Source organism: Panthera leo, chromosome B4 (genome assembly GCF_018350215.1).
Source record: "Panthera leo isolate Ple1 chromosome B4, P.leo_Ple1_pat1.1, whole genome shotgun sequence".
NCBI lineage: Eukaryota > Metazoa > Chordata > Mammalia > Carnivora > Felidae > Panthera > Panthera leo.
The window spans coordinates 59,896,931-59,918,850 of NC_056685.1; the positions used below are offsets into that span (position 1 = coordinate 59,896,931).

Here is a 21,920-nt window from a genome sequence, read left to right on the forward strand (position 1 = left end):
CTGCCTAAACCCACCTGGGTGCTAACCATTGAGCGGAGGGAAGAGGGACCCTTTCGGTTTTGAGTTTACCGCTTTGCAGAATATATCATGCCTATAACCATTTCTTGTCTCTTGAAAAACTGCCCTCTCAGGAATACTACTCTTTTCCTGGTTTTCTTCCTTTCCAATGTATCCCATCTCTCATAATGGTACCAGTATCCATCCCTCTGTCCAAACGAGAAACCGTTGTCCCTGATTCTGCATTTCCACTTGCACTGAACTGTATTATTTCTTCCACCAGAATTATTGCAGGTACCCACCCTACCCCAGTAGTTTCGCCACCTTCATCCTTCCATACGGTTATTCTGAAATCTGTTTATGTCAGTCCTTAAACTTTGTCAGTAACCATATTGCTGATGGAATTAAGTCTTAATTGTGAGGCATATCATTTAGGGCCTTTTACTATCTATCCCAATTCATTTTACCTTTTTCCTCTCCTCTTACTTCTCCAAATACCTCGATATCCAGTCATACGAGAGAACTGTTTTTCCCCAAACATGTCATGCACTTTCACAACTCTGTGCCTTTGTGTGTGCTGTACCATCTGTTTAGAATGCTAACTCTTCTTCTCCACCCCATGCCCCACCTGTCAAGACCGAATTCATAGATCCTTGTTTTCTCATACTCCCCCAGGTGACATTAATAATGCCATTGTGCTCCCAGGGCACTTGAAACAGCTCTGCAGTATTTATTAGGTTGTATTATTTGTTCATGTATCTGTATCAATTTGAGCTTGAGTCTGGAATCCTGTCTTATTCATCTTTGTAACAAAAGCTGGTCCAATGCCTGGGGGTATAGCAGGCATTATTTGGATGTACATAGCAGGCATCATGTGTGTACACATTTGTAAATATGTATACTTGTAAATACAAGTTCTAAAGATTAATGATAGAAGTCCTTAGTGCCCTTAAATAGCCAGAAGGAACCTTGTATGTTAAAGGCCCCTGATCCGTTTTGAACATGAGAAACTGTACTCCTAACACAGAAGTAATTGTACTTTTAGTATTTGTTGGCTGAGATTATGCATAATGGGAAAAAAAACTAACCTTTTAAGTGATTTGCTATTTTATTTTACTAGTATCTGTCTACATTTGAAAAATAGAGAAATAAGTGGGTGAGCAAATTATTTTAGACTACAGATTGTACTGGGTGCGTGTACATCCATGTAACTTCCAATGACTCCTTGGCCCATAGGTTATAAATAACCAGTTTAGGTTAGTTCCTTGACTTGTCATACCTGTTTGAACCTCCACGTATATGCAACTTATATTTAGCTACAATTCTAAGGTAAAAAAAATTCTCCTATGTCCTTTTAAATCCTGTTCTTCCAATTTTAAAATTTTATCTTCTTCAGGGGTGCCTGGGTTGCTCAGTTTGTTAAGCATCAGACTCTTGATTTCGACTCAGGTCATGATCTCATGGTTCGTGAGTTCCAGCCCTGTGTCAGGTTCTGCACTGCTATCACAGAACCTGCTTGGGATTCTCTGTTTCCCTCTCTCTCTGGCTCTCCCCTGCTTGTGCTCTCTCTCTCTCAAATTAAATAAACATTAAAAACAAATTTATCTTCTTAATAAAGCTTCAAACGTGTTCATTCCATCATTTTCAAAGACCATAAAAAATTTTCTATGCTTTCAAATGCAGAAATATATTGTCGATAAAAGATGCTTATTTTTATATGTAATTTACATACACTCTTTCTTGATTTCTTTAGATTAAAAGTTTCTTTTTTTTTTTTTTAACGTTTATTTATTTTTGAGACAGAGAGAGACAGAGCATGAATGGGGGAGGGTCAGAGAGAGGGAGACACAGAATCTGAAACAGGCTCCAGGCTCCGAGCTGTCAGCACAGAGCCCGATGCGGGGCTCGAACTCACGGACTGCGAGATCGTGACCTGAGCCGAAGTCGGCTGCTCAACCAACTGAGCCACCCAGGCGCCCCTTAGATTAAAAGTTTCTAAGGAAGCCATAACTATGCTTTTTTATTTTTCTGGTTCCATATGTATCTGTTAATACTATGTACTAATTAATACAGTTAGTATGCCCGAACAATCCAATAAAATTTAAACTAGGTTGTTAATATTTAAGGACAGAGGCACCTGGATGGCTTAGTCAGTGGAGTGTCCCACTTCAGCTCAGGTCATGATCTCACGGTTCATGAGTTCGAGCCCCATGTACATTCACTGTTGTCAGCACAGAGCCCACTTCGGATCCTCTGCCCCCTCTCTCTCTGCACCTGCCCCACTTGCATGTGCATACGGTCTCTCTCTCTCTCTGTCTCTGTCTCTCTGTCTCTCAAAAATAAACAAACATTAAAAAAAGCATATTTAAAGAAATTTATGGTGTGTCAGTAGTCACGATATTTCTGTGTAGGTCCAGCTATGGGATAGTGGATTTGTGGATGAAAGAGAAAGAAGAGTGACTTGAATTTCTTTAAATTTTTCTTAACCAAAATGTAAAACTGAACAGCTGGCAGTTGGTATTTTGAGTGGGTGGTGGTTTCTCTTTTATCAGCAGCAGAATGTTCCGAAACCTCTGCCAGGAGTCTGCCAACATCTTTGGGTGGCAAAGTGGGCGAGAATGTGGCTAATGCAGGCAGGGAAAAACCCGCTTTAGAAAAATTCCACCTGTAAATTGGGCCTACCTATGGAAAATAATGTAAGTGCACTGTGACCAGTTATGACAAGCACTATAAAGATAGGCAGATAAATTGAAAATACTCTCTTTTTTTACTGGAGTCTATTTTTAAATATTTAAAACTTGCTAGAGAGTTTGGAAAACAATCTTCTTCCCACTCCACTTACCAGCCAAAAGAGGGGGAGAAAGCACAATGATTTTCAAAAAAGTTGGCAAAGTAAATGCATGTTATAAACTATTTTAAACTTCTGTTGTTTCACATACAGGAAATGAACACGCGGATTCTTAGAAACTCTGTGTCACTATTTTTCTAAAGTGTTAATAAAATTATGCTTTCAATTATCTGATGTTTATAATTCCTTTCTCTGAATAGGTATATTTTTGTAGTTATAAAACATATTTTAACTATAACTGATTTTGACAGTATTTCATTATGCAACCTAGAGATTTTTTAAAGTGGATGTTAATTTTAATTTCGAAAAACCTGTCAGTAAACATTAATCGATTTTATAATTAACTGTGATGCCCAATTAAAGTGGATGCTAGGCTTTTATTATTCATAAGGGAAAATAGTTGAAATTTTGTGGGTTTTTGTTTTTGTTTTTTGTTTTTTGGGTTTTTTTTTTTTTTTTTTTTTTTTTTTGGTCTTTTCTTCACTTACAGCCTCGTTTATTTTCTATTGCTGGCTTGATACTCAGTTTTTGTAATATCTTGGAAGTCCCATTGGTAAAGCATGGTCAGGGAATTTGCATTGTTTTTCCACCCGGGGAGACAGGTGGTTTTTACATGGCTAAAAGTAAACAGAGTCCTGAGGATCCACGTTGGCTCCTGTGTAGAGCACTAAACTCAGGATCAGAAATTCTATTTCTGGTACTAGCTTGGCTCCTTGCGTTTCCTCATTGATGAAATGGGAATAACATTTGTCCTGTTGACCGAAAGAATATAAGGTAGGATTCTTTGAGTTCAGACATCTACCAACGGTTTGAATTAGTTAAAATTAATAGCTAGCAGTTTGATCTAGAGTGCTCTGGATGTCCATTTAGTTGGAGAGAAGGTTGAATTAGGTTGAAGAGAAGGCTAAGAATAGGTAAACAGTTTTGAAGAAGAAAAGGGTAACTTGCTATATCAGATAGTAAGGGTGTATTTTACAACTGTTAACAGTATAGGCAGCGTGGTATTGTTGTGGAGATAGATAAAGAAAAAGACCCAGAGGTAGAATAGAGAGCTCAGAAACATACCCATACATTTATTGAGAAAACATACAATATGTGTGGCATTAAAATGAGTGGGGGTACTTCTTTCCACAAGAAAGAAGTGATTATGTGACATAGAGATGCTAATTATCATTATAATGGCAATCATATTACAGTATATAAATGTATCAAGTCAACATGTTGTACACCTTAAACTTACATAATGTTATATGTCAAATATATTTCAATAGAAAAAAATTCAGTGGCGGAAGAATGTACGATACAGTAAATGAGACTGGGACAACTAGTTGTCCCCATAAGAAAAAGGAAATATAAATAGATACCTTCCTTCTGCCACACATGCATATAGCCACCAGAAGAATTCATGACAAAGACAAAACCTTGGGGACAGGGAATGCATGATAGTTTTGTCCTTTAGGCAGTGCCAGATAATTGGAAACATTATATAACCTGTTGAGACTATCTTCTTTCAGTCAGCATAACGCCTTTGAGATTCATCTGTATTGTATCAGTACCTCATTTCATATGACTGCTGTACTACAGTACAGTTTTTCCACTCATTTCTCTACACGAAATACCCAGAAGTAGTACTGTTAGGTCATGTGGCAGCTATATGGTTAACTTGGTAAGAAACTGCCAAACCATTTTCTGAACTAGCCATATCATTTTGCATTTTCACCAGCATTATAGGATAGTTCCAGTCACACTGCATCCTTGTCAGCACTTGGAATGTCAGTACTTATTTTAGCCATTTTATTTGGGGTGTAGTGGATCTCATTGTAGTCTTAATTGCATTTCTCTAACGGCTAATGACTTTGAATATATTTTCATGTGCTTATTTGCCATTTATATATCTTTTGATTAAGTGTTAAAGTCTTTTGCTCATTTTAAAAATTGGATCATTTTCAGGGCGCCTGAGTTGCTCAGTCAGTTAAGCGTCCGACTCTTGATTTCAGCTCAGGTCATGATCTGACGGTTCATGGAATCGAGTCCCATGTCAGGCTCTGCACTTCTCTCTCTCTGCCCCTCACCTACCTGTTCCTGCAGTCTGTTTCTCTCCCTCTCTCTCAAAATAAATAAACTTTTTAAAAAATGGATCATATTCTTACTGTTAGTTTTGAGACTTTTTAAAGTATTCTGGATAAAGTCCTTTGTCAGATATGTGATTTGCAAATTTTGCCTCACATTCTGTAGCTTGTCTTTTCAGACTGTCTTAACAGTGCGTTCCCCAGAGCAAACGTTTCTAGTTTTGATGAAGTCTAGTTTATTAAATTTTTCTTTTATGAATCAATCATTTGGTATCATGTGTGAAAAATCTTTGCCTAACCCAGGTCACAGTGACTTTTCTCTGCTTTTCATTTTACATTTACATCTGTGGTCCACTTTGAGTTGATTTTTGGGTAAAGTGTAAGAATTATGTTGGGATTAATTTTTTGGCATATGGCTGTCCAGTCTTCTAACACCATTTGTTGACAAGACTGTCCCTTTGAAGTATCTGTGTACCTTTTTCAAAAATCAGTTGACCATGTTTCTGTGGGCTTATTTCTGACCTCTGTTCTGTCTCTGCCAATACCATGCTGTCTTGATTGCTGTAACTTTATAGTAAGTCCTAAAATTTGGTGGTATGATTTCTCCAACTTTGTTTTCAGAATTCTTTTGGCTATTCTAGTTTCTTTGCATTTTCATAGAAATCTTAGAATTAGCTTGTCAATTTCTACCAAAAGGCCTACTGTGATTTTGATTGGAGATTGCATTAAATCTACAGATCAGTTGGGGAAAATTAACATCCTAGTATGTTGAGTTTCCAGTTTATGAACACAATGTGTCTCCACTTATTTAGGCCCTTTTTGGTTTCTTTCATTAGCATTTTGTAGTTATCAGTGTACTTACTCAGTATGTTTTTTTAGATTTATACCCCAAACTTTCATTTTTTGAACTATTATAAATGTATTTTTTAAATTTTGGTTTCTACTTGTTCAGTGCTAACAAATAGAAAAACCATGGAATTTTTTTTTTTTTTTTTTTTTTTTTTTTTTTTTTTTTTGCACATTGATCTTGTATCTTGTGACACTGCTAAAGTCACATGTTAGCTACAGGAGTTCTTTTTTGGATTCTTTGGGGTTTTTTTTACATAGACTACATGTTGGCTGCTAATAACAGTTTTATTTTTTTCCAATCTATATGTCTTTTATTTCTTAATGACACCAGTATGATATTGAATAGGAGTGGTGTTTGGGGACATCCTTGTTCCTGACTTTACAGAAAACATTCAGTCTTTCACTTAGGTATGATATTGGCTATATTGAAAATGCCCCTTAAATAAACATTAAAAAATTCAAATAAAGGGGGCGGGTGCCTGGGTGACTCAGTTGGTTAAGTGTCAGCTTCGGCTCAGGTCATGATCTCACAGTTCCTGAGTTTGAGCCCCATTTCAGGCTCTGTGCTGATAGCTCAGAGCCTGGAGCTTGTTTCAGATTCTGTGTCTCCCTCTCTCTCTGCCCCTTCACTGCTCGTGTTCTGTCTCTCTCTGTCTGTATCTCAAAAATTAAAAAAAAAAAAAAAGAAAGAAAACGCCTTTGTCAATTTGAAGCAATCCCCTTCTATTTCTATTTGCAGAGAGTTTTTATTGCAGAGAATTTGTTGTTTTGTTTTTTTGTTTTTTTTCAAATGCACCAATTAGTATGAAGAAGTGTTTTTTTTTGTTTTTGTTTTTTTTTTAACGTTTATTTATTTTTGAGACAGAGAGAGACAGAGCATGAACGGGGGAGGGTCAGAGAGAGGGAGACACAGAATCTGAAACAGGCTCCGGGCTCTGAGCTGTCAGCACAGAGCCCGACGCGGGGCTCGAACTCACAGAGCGCGAGATCGTGACCTGAGCCGAAGTCGGCCACTTAACCGACTGAGCCACCCAGGCGCCCCTTGTTTTTGTTTTTTAATGGTGGATTACATTGGTTAATATTGAAATGTAGAAACAAACTTGATTTCAGGGATAAACCTTACTTGCTTATGGTGTATTATTCTTTCTATATGTTGCTGATTTGACCTGCCAGTATTTTCTTGAGAATTTTTACATTTATGTTTATGAGGGACATTGGTTTGTGGTTCTCTGTCTCTCTCTCTCTGAAGTGTGTCTGGTGTTGGTTTCAAAGTAATGCTGGCATCATTGTATGAGTTTGGAACTATTTTCTTACATTTTCTCAAAGAGGTTGCATAACATTGGTATTATTTCTTTATATGTTTGGTAGAATTTGCCATTAAAACCATCCAAATAGTGATTTTTTGCAGAATATTTTTAACTACAAATTTAATTTCTTTAATAGTTATAGGACTATTATGGAATAGTTACAGGACTATTAATAGTTACCTGTTTCCTCTTGTGTGACTATGTAGTTTGTGGTTTTAGGGAATTAATCCATTTTGTCTACATTATCCAATTGATGTGTGCAGAATTTATTATTGTATTCACCTGTCCTTTTAATGAGTTAGGAATCTGACCTGATACCCTTTTTTTCATTCCTGACATCAGTAATTTATATCTTCTCTTTTATTTTTATTTGTCCCTTCATCAGTTTTGCTGGAGGTTTATCCACTTCATTTGCTTTTTCAAAGAACTAGGTTTTGGTTTCATTGGTTTTTCTCTATTGCTTTCCTGTTTTCAATTTCATTGATTTCTGCTCTTTTATTATTTCCTTCTTTCTATTTACTTTAGAGTTGATTTTGCTCTTTTCCTGGTTTCATAGTTTGAGGCTTAGGTAGTTGATTTGAGATATTTTTAAATTGTTTTTTGTTTTTTTAATGTTGAATTTTGAGAGAGAGCAAGACAGAGCATGAGAGAAGGAGGGGAGAAGAGAGAGGGAGACCCAGAATCCAAAGCAGGTTCCAGGCTCTGAGCTGTCAGCACAAAGCCTGACATGGGGCTCAAACTCACGGACTGTGGGATCATGGCCTGAGCCAAAGTCAGACACTAAACTGACTGGGCCACCCAGGCGCCCCTGAGATATTTTCAATTTTCTAATAAAAGAATTTAATGCTACAAATTTCCTTCAAAATACTGTTATACATACATGACAAATTTTTTGATATCTTGTATTTTCATGTTTATTTAGATGAAAGTTTCTGATTTCCAAAGTTTTTTTTTTCCCTCCTGAGTTAGTTGTGTGTTAATTTCGGATTTTCTTATCTCTTTGTTATTTATTTTAGTTTAATTTCATTATGGCCATGGAACATAATTTATATGATTGCAGTTCTTTTTCATTTGTTAAGGTTTGTTTTGTTATCTAGGATAAGATCTATCATAGTGAAGATCCTGTGCACACTTAAAAATATGTATTCTGTTGATACTTATTTTATAAATATTAATTCAGTCCACCCCATTGATGGTGTTTGTTCATGTCTTCTGTATGCTTGCTGATTTTCTGTGTACAAATTCTATCGATTACTGAGAAAGAAATTCTCTATATGCTAGCAAAATCTTATTATTTGTCTTGTTTATTACAACCATCCTAGTGGGTGTGAAGCATCTCATTGTAGTTTTGATTTGCATTTGCCTGATAGTTAATCATGTTGAGCATCTTTTCCTGTGCTTATTAACACTCTGACTTTATTTTGATTAGTGTTTGAATAGTATATCTTTTCCGTACTTTTACTTTTAACTTACATATATCATATTTGAAGTAAGTTTCTATAGACTATTTACACTTGGGTTCCGATTTTGTTTTTTTAATTTCTATCTTCTGCTTTTTCTTTTCCCTTTTTCTTTTTTTTTTATTGAATTATAATTAATTTGCAACGTTATATTAGTTTCTGGTGTACAGCATACTGATTTGACAATTCCGTACATTACTCAGTGCTTACCATGAAAAGTATAGTCCCCATCTGTCACCATATATTATTACAATATTGAATATATTCCCTATGCTCTACTTTTTGTCTCTGTGACTTATAAGTGGAAGCTTGTCCCTCTTAATCCTCTTTATCTATTTTACCCATCCCCCAACCCATCTTCCCTCTGGCAACCACCAGTTCTCTGTATTTAAGAGTCTGTTTTTTTTTAATTTGTTTTGTTAGTTTTTCTTTTGTTTTTTTAGATTCCACATGTAAGTGAAATCATACAGTATTTGTCATTCTCTATGTGACTTACTTCATTCAGCATAATATTCTGTATGTCCATTCATGTTGTCACAAATGGCAAGATCTCATTCTTATGGCTGAGTAATACTCCATTTTATGTATATACCACATCTTTATCCATTCTTCTGTTGATGGACACTTAGGTTGCTTCCATCTCCTGGCTATTAGAAACAGTGCTGCTAGAAACATAGGGCTGCACATACATTTTCGAATTAATATTTTTGTTTTCTTTGGGTAAATACCCAAAGGAGGATTAATGGATCATATAATAGATCTGTTTTTAATTTTTTGAGGAACTTGTATACTGTTTTCTACAGTGGCTGCACTAATTTACATTCTCACCAACAATGCATGTGCTTTTTCTCCACATCCTTCCCAACACTTCTTATTTTGTGTCTTTTTTTTTTTCCTAGCCATTGTGACATGTGAAGTGATTACTTGTGGTTTTGATTTGCATTGCCCTGATGATAGTGGTGGTGAGCACTTTTTCATGGGTCTGTTGGCCATCTTTATGTTGTCTTTGGCAAAATGTTCATTGAGGTTCTTTGCCATTTTTAAATTGGTGTATTTGTGGGTTTTTGGTGTTGTGTAAGTTCTTTATATTTTGGATATATTAGCCCCCTATCAGATATGTCATTACAAATATCTTCTCTCATTCAGTAGGTTGCCTTTTGTTTTGTTGATGGTTTCATCCAGTAAGCAAAAGCTTTTTAGTTTGGTGTTAACCCCAGTAGCTTAATTTTCCTTTTATCTTGTGTGAGGAGACCCATCTAGAAGAACGTTGCTATGGCTGATGTGAAAGAGATTGCTACCTGTGTTTTCTTGTAGGTGTTTTATGGTTTTGGGTCTCACGTTTAAGTTATTAATCCATTTTGAGTTTATTTTTGTGCATGGTGTTAAGAAAATGGTTCAATTTCATTCTTTTGCGTATAGCTGTCCAGTTTTCCCAGTACCGTTTATTGAAGAGACTTTCTTTTCCCCCATTGTATATTTTTGCCTCCTTTGCCATAAATTAATTGGTATGTAAATAATGGACTTGTTTCTGGGCTATTTTGTTCTGTTGTTCTGTGTCTTGTTTTGTGCCAGTACCATACTGTTTTGATTACTAGAACTTTGTATTCTATCTTGAAATCTGGGATTGTGATACCTCCTGCTTTGTTCTTTCTCAAGATTGCCTTAGCTATTCAGTGTCTTTTGCAGTTCTATACAAATTTTAGATTTATTTTAGTTCTGTGACAAATGCTATTAGCATTTTGTTAGGGATTGCTTTGAATCTGTAGATTGCTTTGGGTAGTATGGACATTTTAACAATATTAATTCTTCCAATCCATGAGCATGGAATATCTTTTCATTTGTTTGTGTCATCTTTAATTTCTTTCATTAATATTTTATAATTTTCAGAGTACAGATCTTTCACCTCTTGGTTAATTTCATTCCTAGGTATTTTACTATTGCTACTGTAATTATAAATGGGATTGTTTTCTTGATTTCTCTTTCTGCTCCTCATCAGTGTATAGTAATGTAACAGATTTCTATGTATTAATTTTGTATCCTGCAACTTTACTGAATTCATTTATTCTAATAGTTTTTTGGTGGAGTCATTAGGGTTTTCTGTATATAATATCATGTCATCTGTGCATAGTGACAGTTTTACTTTTTCCTTACCAATTCGGATGCCTTTTATTTCTTTTTCTTTTTTTTTTTTTAACTTTTTTAAATGTTTATTTATTTTTGAGAGAGAGAGTGTGAGCAGGGGAGGGGCAGAAAGAGGGAGACACAGAATCTGAAGCAGACTCCAGGGTCTGAGCTGTCAGCACCGAGCCCGATGTGGGGCTTGAACCCACAAACTGCAAGATCATGACCTGAGCCGAAGCCAGACACTCAATCAACTGAGCCACCCAGGCACCCTATTTCTTTTTCTTATCTGATTGTTTCATCTAGAGCTTTTAGTACCGTGTTGAATAAAAATGGTGACAGTGGATATCCTGGTCTTGTTCCGGATCTTAAAGGAAAAGCTCTGTTTTTCATCATTTAATGTTAGCTATGGGTTTCTCATATATGACCTTTGTTATGTTGAAGCATGTTTTCTCTAAAATTACTTCGTTGACACTTTTTATCATGAATTGATGTATTTTGTCAAATGCTTTTTCTGCATCCGTTGAGATGATCATATGGTTTTTATCATTTTTCTTATTTAATGTGAAGTATCACATTGATTGACTTACAAATAGTGAACCACCCTTGCATCCTTTGAATAAATTCTACTTGATCCTGTTGAATGATTTTTTTTTAAGTATATTATTGAATGAGGTCTGCTAATAGTTTATTGAGGGTTTTTGCATCTCTGTTCAACAGAAATATTGACCTGTAGTTTTCTTTTTTTGTGGGGTCTTTGGTTTTGGTATCAGGGTAATGCTGGCATCCTAGAATAAATCTCAAAGTTTTCCTTCATCTTCCATTTTTTTTTGAATAGTTTAAGAAAAATAGGTATTAACTCTTTAAATGTTTGGTAGAATTCACCTGTGGAGCCTTCTGGTTCTGGACTTTGTTGGGAGTTTTTTGATTACTGATTCAATTTCATTACTAATAATTGGTCTGTTCAGATTTTCTATTTCTTCCTGGTTCACTTTTGGATGATTTTACATTTCTAAGAATTTATCCATTTCTTCTAGATTGTCCAATATGTTGGCATATGATTTTTCATAATTTTCTCTTAGAATCTTTTGTATTTGTATGGTGTTGGTTGTTTCTCCTCCTTCATTTCTGATTTTTTTTTTTTTTTTTTTTTTGAGTCTTCTTTTTTCTCTTGATGAGTCTGGCCAGAGATTTATCAGTTTTATTAATCTTTTCAAAGAACCAGTTCCTGGTTTCCTTGATCTTCTTTATTTTTTTTTAACTTTTATTTCATTTATTTCTGCTCTAATCTTTATTATTTTCTCCCTTCTGCTAGCTTAAGGTTTCTGCTAGTTTTTTTTTATAAGAAATTTATTGTCAAATTGGTTTCCATACAACACCCAGTGCTCATCCCAACAGGTGCCCTCCTCAATGCCCATCACCCACTTTCCCCTCCCTCCCACCCCCCATCAACCCTCAGTTTATTCTCAGTTTTTAAGAGTCTCTTATGGTTTGCCTCCTTCCCTCTCTGTAACTTTTTTCCCCCTTCCCCTCCCCCATGGTCTTCTATTAAGTTTCTCAGGATCCACATAAGAGTGAAAACATATGGTATCTGTCTTTCTCTGTATGACTTCTTTCACTTAGCATAACACCTTCCAGTTCTATCCATGTTGCTACCAAAGGCCATATTTCATTCTTTCTCATTGCCAAGTAGTATTCCATTGTGTATATAAACCACAATTTCTTTATCCATTCATCAGTTGATGGACATTTAGGCTCTTTCCATAATTTGGCTATTGTTGAAAGTGCTGCTATAAACATTGGGGTACAAGTGCCCCTATGCATCAGCACTCCTGTATCCCTTGGGTAAATTCCTAGCAGTGCTATTGCTGGGTCATAGGGTAGATCTATTTTTAATTTTTTGAGGAACCTCCACACTATTTTCCATAGTGGCTGCACCAGTTTGCATTCCCACCAACAGTGCAAGAGGGTTCCCGTTTCTCCACATCCTCTCCAGCATCTATAGTCTCCTGATTTGTTCATTTTGGCCACTCTGACGGGCGTGAGATGATATCTGAGTGTGGTTTTGATTTGTATTTCCCTGATGAGGAGTGACGTTGAGCATCTTTTCATGTGCCTGTTGGCCATCTGGATGTCTATTTTAGAGATGTGTCTATTCATGTCTTCTGCCCATTTCTTCACTGGATTATTTGTTTTTCAGGTGTGGAGTTTGGTGAGTTCTTTATAGATTTTGGATACTAGCCCTTTGTCTGATATGTCATTTGCAAATATCTTTTCCCATTCTGTCGGTTGCCTTTTAGTTTTGTGGATTGTTTCCTTTGCAGTGCAGATAGGCTTCTGCTAGTTCTTTTTCTAGCTCTTTAAGGTGTAAAGTTAGGTTGTTATTTGAGATTTTTCTTGTTTCTTATTGTAGAGCTGTATCACAATAAATTTCCCTCTTAAAACTGCTTTTGCTGCATCCCAAATATTTTGAACCATTGTGTTTTCATTTTCGTTTGTCTCCATGTATTTTCTTATTTCCTCTTTGATTTCTTGGTTGACCCAGTCATTTGAAGTAGCATGTTGTTTAGCGTCCATATATTTGTGGCATTTCCAAATTTCTTCTAGTTTCATACACAGTTGTGGTTGAAAAAAGATGCTCGATATGATTTCAGTCTTCTTAAATTTATTGAGACTTGTTTTACTGCTTAATATGTGATCTATACTGGAGTATGTTCTGTGTGCACTTGAAAAGAATGTGTATTCTGCTCTTTGGGATTACAGTGTTCTATATGTGTCTGTTAGGTTTGTCTGGTCTAATATGTCATGCAAAGCCATTGTTTCCTTGTTGATTTTCTGTCTAGATTGTTTATCAGTTGATATAGGTGGGGTGTTAAGAGCCCACTAGTATTATTGTATTGCTGTCCATTTCTCCCTTTATGTTTATTAATAATTGTTTTATGTATTTTGGTACTCCTGTGTTGGATGCAGAGATATTTACAGTTGTTATATTCTCCTGATGGATTGATCTCTTTATTTTTATATAGTGCTTTTCTTTGTTTCTTGCTACAGTCTGTGCTTTAATATCTATTTTGTCTGGGGTGCCTGGCTGTCTCAGTCAGTAGAGCATGAGACTTTTGATCTCAGGGTTGAGCCCCATGTTGGGTGTAGAGATTAGTTAAAATCTTAAAAAAAATTAAAAATAAAGTATTTTGTCTGATACAAGGATTGCCACCCTGGCTTGCTTTTTTTGTTTTTTGGGTTTTTTTTTTAATGTTTGTTTATTTTTGAGAGAATTTGCAAGTGAGGGAGGGGCAGAGAGAGAGGGAGACAGAGGATCTGTAGTGGGCTCTGCACCAACAGCAGAGAGCCCCACTTGGGGCTCAGACTCACAAACTGTGAGATAATGACCTGAGCCAAAGTCAAACTCTTAAGTGACTGAGCCACCCAGGCGCCCCACCCTGGCTTGTTTTTGGTTTTGTTTTTGGCTTCTATTTGTCTGGTATGTGTTTTTCCAGTCCTTTCAGTCTGTATATATGTCTTTAGGTCTGAAGTAAGTCTCTTGTAGGCAGCATTTAGATGGGTCTTGTTTCTTTATCCATTAAGTTGCCCCAATTTTTTTTTATTGGAGTTTATTTATGTTTAAAGTAATTATTGATAGGTATGTATTTAATGCCATTTTGTTAATTGTTTTTTAGTTATTTTTGTAGTTCTTCTTTGTTCCTTTCTTTGTCTCTTGCTCTCATCCCTTATGGCTTGGTGGCTTTCTTTGGTGTTATGCTTGGATTCTTTTCTCTTTATCGTGTGTGTGTATTAATAGGTTTTTGATTTGTGGTTACCATTAAGTCCACATATAAAATTTATGTGTGTAGCAGTCATTTGTAATTTAATGGTCTAACTTAACTAACTCCTAAACTTAAGTTTAAACACATTAAAAGCACTAAATTGTTACTTCCCCATCACGTTTTATGTATATGATGTCATATTTTACATCTTTTTATTTTGTGTATCTTGGATTTTTGTAGACATAATTGATTTTTCTATTACTGTATTTTAACCTCCATACTTGTTTTATAAGTGATTTATCTACTACCTTTATTACATACTTGTTTTCACCTGTGAAATAATTTCCTTTCTTAATTTTCTTATTTCTAGTTAGGGCTTTCTCTTCCACTCAGAATTCCCTTTAGCATACTTTGTAAGGCTGGTTTGGTGGCGATGAATTCCTTGAACTTTTGTTGGGAAACTTTACCTCTCTATTGTAAAGATAACTTTACTGAGTGGAGTATACTTGTTTGCAGGGTTTTTTCCTTTCAGCACTTTGAATATATCATACCACCCACTTCTGACCTGCAAAGTTTCTGCTGAAAAATCAGCTTATGGTCTTACAAGAGGGCTTCCCTTGTATGTAGCTGCTTTCTTTTCTCTTGCTGTTTTTAAAATTCTTTATCATTACTTTTAGCCATTTTAATCATTACCTGTCTGTGTGGACCTCCTTGAACTAATCTTGTTGGAGGCTCTTGGTGCTTCCTGGATTTGCAAGTGTGTTTACTTCCCCAGATTAGGGAAGTTTTCAGCTATTAGTTCTTCAAATAGGTTTTCTCTCCTTTTTTCTTTTCCCTTCTGGGATCTCTGTATTGCAAAGGTTATTATGCTTGATGGTGTCACTGCGTTCCCTTAACCTATTCTCATTTTTTATTCCTTTTTCTTTTTGATGTTCAGCTTGGTTGCTTTCCATTACTGTGTCTCCTAGATCACTAATCCATTCTTCTGCCTCCCTTAATCCCTTGATTACCTCAAGTGTGTTTTTTTGTTTCTCTTACTGAATTATTCATCCCTTGCTGGTTCTTCATCTCTTCCTTAAAGTTCTCATGAATTCATTCACTCTTTCTTAAGTTCAGTGAGTATCTTTATGACCATTACTTGGAATTCTTTATCAGGCATATTGCTTATCTCAGTTTCATTTAGCTCTTTTGCTGTGATTTTGTCCCGTTCTTTCATCTGAGACATAGTCCTGTGACTATGTTTTGTCTAACTCTCCGTGATTGTTTCTGTGTATTAGGTCAGCTACGACTTCTTGAAAGTAGTGACCTTGTGTCAAAGAGGTCCTGTGGTGGCCTATAGTATAATGCCCCCAGGTCAACAGAATCAGGTTTTCCAGCAGTGTCCTATATGGGCTGTATATGTCTTCCTGTTGTGACTGAGCCTTCAGCCCAGTTGACTGCAAAGCCTACTGTGGGCACACTGGGCAGGGTTTAGTCCCTGAGTTGTTGAGGAACCTGTGTGAGGCCCAGTTGGCTCATGGGTGGCAGGGTCAGCAGTCAGGCTACCTGTCTGCAATTAGCCTCTCTATGTTGGTACAGCAAAAGGCAGGGCCTTCTCCCTGCAGAGCCCACAGCAGCTTTTTTGGGGGCCTGGGGCCAGCAGTCAAGACTAGGTGTCTAGATTCCACCTCTGGCTGCACTTGCAGGTGCACCAAATGGCAGAGTACTCTTCCTGTACAGCCTGCTAAGAGATTCGGCTCTAGAACTGTGAGCCAGCTGGTATGTGAGATTATCTTTCCCCTCCACAGTGCAGGAGTTTCTTTGGAATGGCACCATTCCCTGCCCGGGCTGCTTGCAGGATATGGAGGAGCGGGAGTCTCTTCAGAGGGATGTGTGCCAAGATGGGTGGGTTGGAACAGGTAGGTGGCAGGGGAATGTGGGGGCAGGGCATGCAGTGCTAGCAAGTGTGGAGAGTGTTGGTGCTGGTTCCCGCAGGTGTCTGGCTATCTAGGCTAGGCAAGGGAAGGGAAGTGGCCCCCACCATCAATTTTTTCTTGGAGTAATCTCTGAAGATTCCTGCTCTTTCAGCACATGTCCTGAGATTAGTAAATAAGTCTCCTTCACATATACCCCAGGCACTTTTCAAACTGTTGATCCTGTGCCTGAATTATTTGTGATGCTTGCTCTTTAAGGGCAGGGACCAGTTTCCTATTGCCCTCCACCTCTTTTGTTAAGCCAGCTGATTTTTAAAGTCCCCAGAGTTAAACTCTACTGATTTTAAAAGCTCCAGAAGTTAAGCCCCGTTGGTTCTCATAGCCAGATGTTAATGGGAATTTGTCTTCACAGTGCATGTCCCCAGTGCCTGAGATGCCTGGGGTGGGGTCTGATACTCTTCCGTGCTTGTGGTGTCCCTCCCATTTGTGGTTTGTCTTGTCAGGGGGTTGGTTCCCAACCAGTCTCTACCTCTCCTACCTTTCCTACCTTTCCTACCTCTCTACCATTAACTGTGTAAGGTGTGTTTTGCCAGTCTTCAGGTGGTTTTTAGAGTTAGTTGTACAGATGTGACTGTTGTCTTGGTGTGCTCAGGGGACAGGGTGAGCTGAAGATTCTCATACTCCACCATCTTGGTTCCCCACCCTGGCTCCTGTTTTTTAATTCATTCTGATAATGTCTTTAATTAGTGTGTTTATAACATTTACATGTAGTGTAATTATAAATATGGTTGGATTTAGATCCAACATCTTATGATTTATTTTGTTTGTTCCTTCAATATTTTGTTCCTTTATTTTAATTCATCTCTTGTGATTTTGACTATTATCTCTGTACAGTTTTTCAAGAGGTTTCGCTAGGAATTTTATATATATATGTGTATATATATGTATGTATATATGTGTGTGTATGTATGTGTGTGTGTATGTATGTACACATAAGTATACATATATATGTATCTGTACGTATATATGTATATGTGTATGTACATACACATATACATATACATATACACACATACATACATATATAACTAATTACATATTAGCAGGCCCACATTGTCAAGTGCAGGGCTCAATCCCATGAATCATGAGATTGTGACCTGAGCCGAAATTAAGAGTTGGATGATTAGCCAACTGAGCCACCAAAGTACCCCAACATTTAATAATTTCAAGTGACATTTTGAAACCTTTTCACTTTATAGGTCCATTTACCCTTCCACTTTTATGTCATAGTTATATATTATATCTACATAAATTGAAAATTCTATCAGGTAAAAGTTATAGTTCTTGTTTTCAAACATAAGACATTTTATTTAAAAAAAAATTTTTTATTACGTTTCTTTATTTTTTGAGAGGCAGAGAGAGACAGAGCATGAGCGGGGGAGGGGCAGAGAGAGAGAGGGAGACACAGAATCCGAAACAGGCTCCAGGCTCTGAGCTGTCAGCACAGGGCCCGACACGGGGCTCGAACTCACGGACCATTAGATCATGACCTGAGCCGAAGTCGGACACTCAACTGACTGAGCCACCCAGGCACCCCCTCAAACATAAGACATTTTAAAACACTCAGAAATAGATCACTGTATTTGCCTATTTCTGTTCTCCTTTTTTCCTGATGCTCTAAGTTGCCTTCTGATACCATTTTGCTTCTCTCTGAAGAATTTCCTTTAGAACAAATCTATTAGAAATGAATTCGTTTTCTTCTGAAAATGATTCTTATTTCACTTTCGTGTATGTATGTTATTTTTCCTGGGTATAGAATTCTGGGGTAACAGTTCTGTTCTTTCTGTATTTTAAGTGTTCCACTTTCAGTTTCAATCATTTTGGCTTCTGGCCATCCTGATTCTGATGAAAGATTGATAGTCCTTCAAATTGTTGGTTCTTTATAAGTATCATTTGTCTCTTACTGTTTTCAAGAATTTTTCTTTGTTTTTAGTTTTCAGAAATTTGATTATGATGTGTCTCAGCTTAGACCTACTTGGATTTATCCTGTTTGGGTTTTGCTGAGGCCTGGGAATGATGAAGACAGGAAGATTTCTGAGGAAGAGATAAAGTGTTGCATAATTTAAGCTCATAAATAACTGTTCCAGCTAAATATGTTTCCATATTACTTTTTGCTTTCGTTTCCATATTACTTGATTGATAAGTTAGAATGTAGTTGATAGAAAATACAAACTATAATAGTATTTTAACTTCTGTTACTATTATGTCTTTTCAGCAGAGGGCTTTTTCAATCCGTTCATAAAATAAATATTCTAGTATATTAATGAATGTTACATATTCCTAGAGCATAGAGAGACAACCTTATAAAATCCACTGGGAGATGTTAAAAAAAAAATCCTTTAGGAATGGTTTTAGTCCTCATTTCGTCTTTAATATTTTTCCAGGGGCACCTGGGTGGCTCAGTTGGTTAAGCATCCATCTATTGGTTTCAGCTCAGGTCATGATCTCATGCTTTGTGAGTTCAAACCCCACATCAGGCTCTGTGCTGACAGTGCAGAGCCTGCTTGGGATTCTCTCTCTCCCTCTCTCTCTCTGCCCCTCTCCCACTCTTTCTGTCTCTCTCCCCAAAATAAATAAACCTAAAATAATTTTTTTAATTAAAAAAAAATAAAAATTTTCCAGATTTATCTACAAATAAAGCATGCACTGGGCCATATCTTATGCTATCCAAAAAAATTCTCTATCCATGTTTTGAATACTGTGGCCAGTTTTTTCCTATTGGAATGAAATGTTTCATGGAGTTTCTAGAGTCCATTTGAGGTTTCATCTGGTGCTATCAAGTCACCATTCTGATTGTGGCAGCTCTTATCTTTATAGATTTTACAACTTGATCATCCCATGTTTCTTTTTGGAATGTCAGACCAGATTTTGCGTGTCTGTGATGGAATCTTTGAACTTCTCCATAGATTTATGATTTTATTATTGTTTTATCTGAGGCCCCTGCATAAGGATTTGTGGTCAAAGAACTTAGTTTATAACACACTTTAAAGTAGTTCTATACTTACATATGTATATATACTAGTACATACATAGCATGTTAGCTTGTATAGTATTTTTATTGTGTGTTGTCTATTTTAGGTAGTGTCAAGCTATCAAATATAAGTCAGTTTGTCCCCTCTTCTCCCTCCCTGTTTGTTTTGTTCTGTTTGTTTTTGTGGGTTTATTGGTAAGGGGACTTTAAATAACTTGAAACTTTTACTCTGAAGGATCTAGTGTTTCATGGTAGTGGAGTTAATGGCAGATATGGTGACTTAAATATGAAAGGAAATCTGTATTATTATCCATCTATAGCATTTGGTAATTATCTTTGGAAGTTTGGAGAAAGGACAGGACATTGTTGGATGCTAATGTTTTCCTAGAAGCAGTATCTTGGACAGACACTGGATAGTTGTCCTTCTGTGTTTTAGCTAGTATGGGACATTGATGACTAATGACCCTTTTGCTTCTCGTTTTTTCAAGTACCTTTTGCTAAACCTCTCAAATCTTAGAAGACAAATCTTTTGGTTGTTTTATCTGGGGAGCCAGAAGTATTAATTTCCAGCTTGTTTAATTTTGGAAGCTCTCTAGAAATGTCTAGTCACATTGAAGATTTTGTAAATTGGCAGTTTTACCCTTTAATTTATTCTAATTGAATCCTATTATTCAGGTTTGAACTAGTACAGTAGACTCTAACAGTCACATTCTGTAGCAAATTTCTGTCTTCCTAAAGTTGATGAAATCCTTAATTATAGCCGTTAACTGGGATCCATATGAGAGTTTTAACTTATAGAGCTGGCTTCTGGCCTAGTAATTTTATAGTGTGATTTTACTTTTTGAGAAAACCCTGAAGAGAGTATGGCTCATATAGAAGGTAAGGTAAAACTTAGTATAAAGAGAAAATTTGAAGATAGTAAGTTTCAGGGGCACCTGGGTAGCTTAGTTGGTTGTGTGCCCAACTCTTGATTTCAGTGCAGATTATGATCTCACAGTTCATGAGATCAGCACAGAGCCTGCCTGGGATTCTCTTTCTCCCTCTCTCTGCCCACCCCTAGTTTGTGGCCTGTCTGTCTCTGTCATTCTCAAAATAAATAAACAAACAAAAAGATGGTAAGTTTCAGAAGGTTTACATTTTTGAGAGAGATTATTTTAGAATTAAAATTTGTTTTGAGGTCACTGCATACCAAATGGTGAAGCTAACTAACTGTTTCATATTTTGTCTCCTAATATTTTGAGCTCCTCTTAAATATTTATTGCTTTTAACATATCAAAAATTTCTGATAATGGCTGGTGCTCTAAGTAATATATTTTTTTTAATTACTTACTAAGGAAAGTGCAAGAGTTAGGATTATAATAGTTCCTGTAAGAAGTAGTTCCTCCAAAAGAAGGACACTTTGACGTAGCATGACACATAAGAGACCACTTTGGCTGGTCAGTGTGTGTTGTGAATGGGGTCTCAGGTCACCTAACTAAGCAGAGGCTAGGAAGGATCTCCTAGTTAGTGACTGAGAATCATGAACCACAGAATATAGACTAATAAAGTGACCTTTTTCACAAATAACAAGATGAGAGAGTGCCCTCATGAAGAGCACAATTTTTTTTTTTTATTAAAGATTTTATTTGGGGGCACCTGGGTTGGTTAAGCATCTGACCTCGGCTCAGGTCAGAATCTCGCTGTTTATGAGTTCGAGCCCCCCGTCGGGCTCTGTGCTGACAGCTCAGAGCCTGGAGCCTGTGTCTCCTTCTCTGTTCCTCCCCTGCTCATGTTCTCTCTCTCAAAAATAAATAAAAACATTTAAAAAAATAAAAATAAAAAGATTTTATTTTTCAGTAATCTCTACACCTAAACATGGAACTTGAACTTAAAACCCTAAGATCAAGAGTCGCATGCTCTACCAGCCGAGCCAGCCAGGTGCCCCAAAAGCACAATTTTTATACAATATAAAATGTATTCACTTGATTTGTGCTTCTTTTCCCCACCATAGATTCAGGGTGTTTTAAATACATTCTGATTATTTCTGCAAATCATTTATATATGCTTTAATTTTTTTACTATTATAAATTCACTTTCAAGCTTATGCCATCCTAACAGAAGCAAAACTGCAAGGGTTCTTAGATGTTTTTTTCTCCCCATGAACAGTCCTATAACAATTGCAGCTTAAGAAGCATATCTATGTTAACATGAACCTAAAATAATAAAATGGTATGCTGGCTTTGTTTTGAATCTTGATTTTAATTTTATAGGTATTCCTTTAGAAATGAGTTGCACAATTGAGAAGGCACTTGCTGATGCCAAAGCTCTTGTTGAAAGATTGAGAGATCATGATGATGCAGCAGAATCTCTGATTGAGCAAACCACAGCTCTTAACAAGCGGGTAGAAGCAATGAAGCAGGTTTGATTTTTCTTCTTTCTTGTTGATTCTTTTTTTAAAAAGCAGTCCTACACATTTATGTATTGCTTGAATCATAAATTTCTGCCTAATTAGTATTTAGGTATTTTTTTAATGTTCTATAGAATTTAAAAGTAGCTTGACTTCTATGTTTTAATTTTACTTT

The 21,920-nt window shown here is 36.4% G+C and overlaps 1 protein-coding gene across 5 annotated transcripts in view; it reads left to right on the forward strand.

The window, feature by feature from the left end:
* Positions 1-21,920, forward strand: part of FGFR1OP2 (FGFR1 oncogene partner 2) — a 34,773-nt gene that overhangs the window by 480 nt on the left and 12,373 nt on the right. For 3 of the 5 annotated variants that reach the window (XM_042946127.1, XM_042946126.1, XM_042946130.1), the window contains exon 2: positions 21,609-21,757. In XM_042946127.1, coding sequence (XP_042802061.1) covers positions 21,623-21,757 — 135 coding nt within the window. In that variant the 5' untranslated portion in view covers positions 21,609-21,622. Of the gene's footprint in view, positions 1-4,951; positions 4,969-20,435; positions 20,475-21,608; positions 21,758-21,920 lie in introns of those variants that run through there. The other 2 variants (XM_042946129.1, XM_042946128.1) reach the window with 2 other exon arrangements.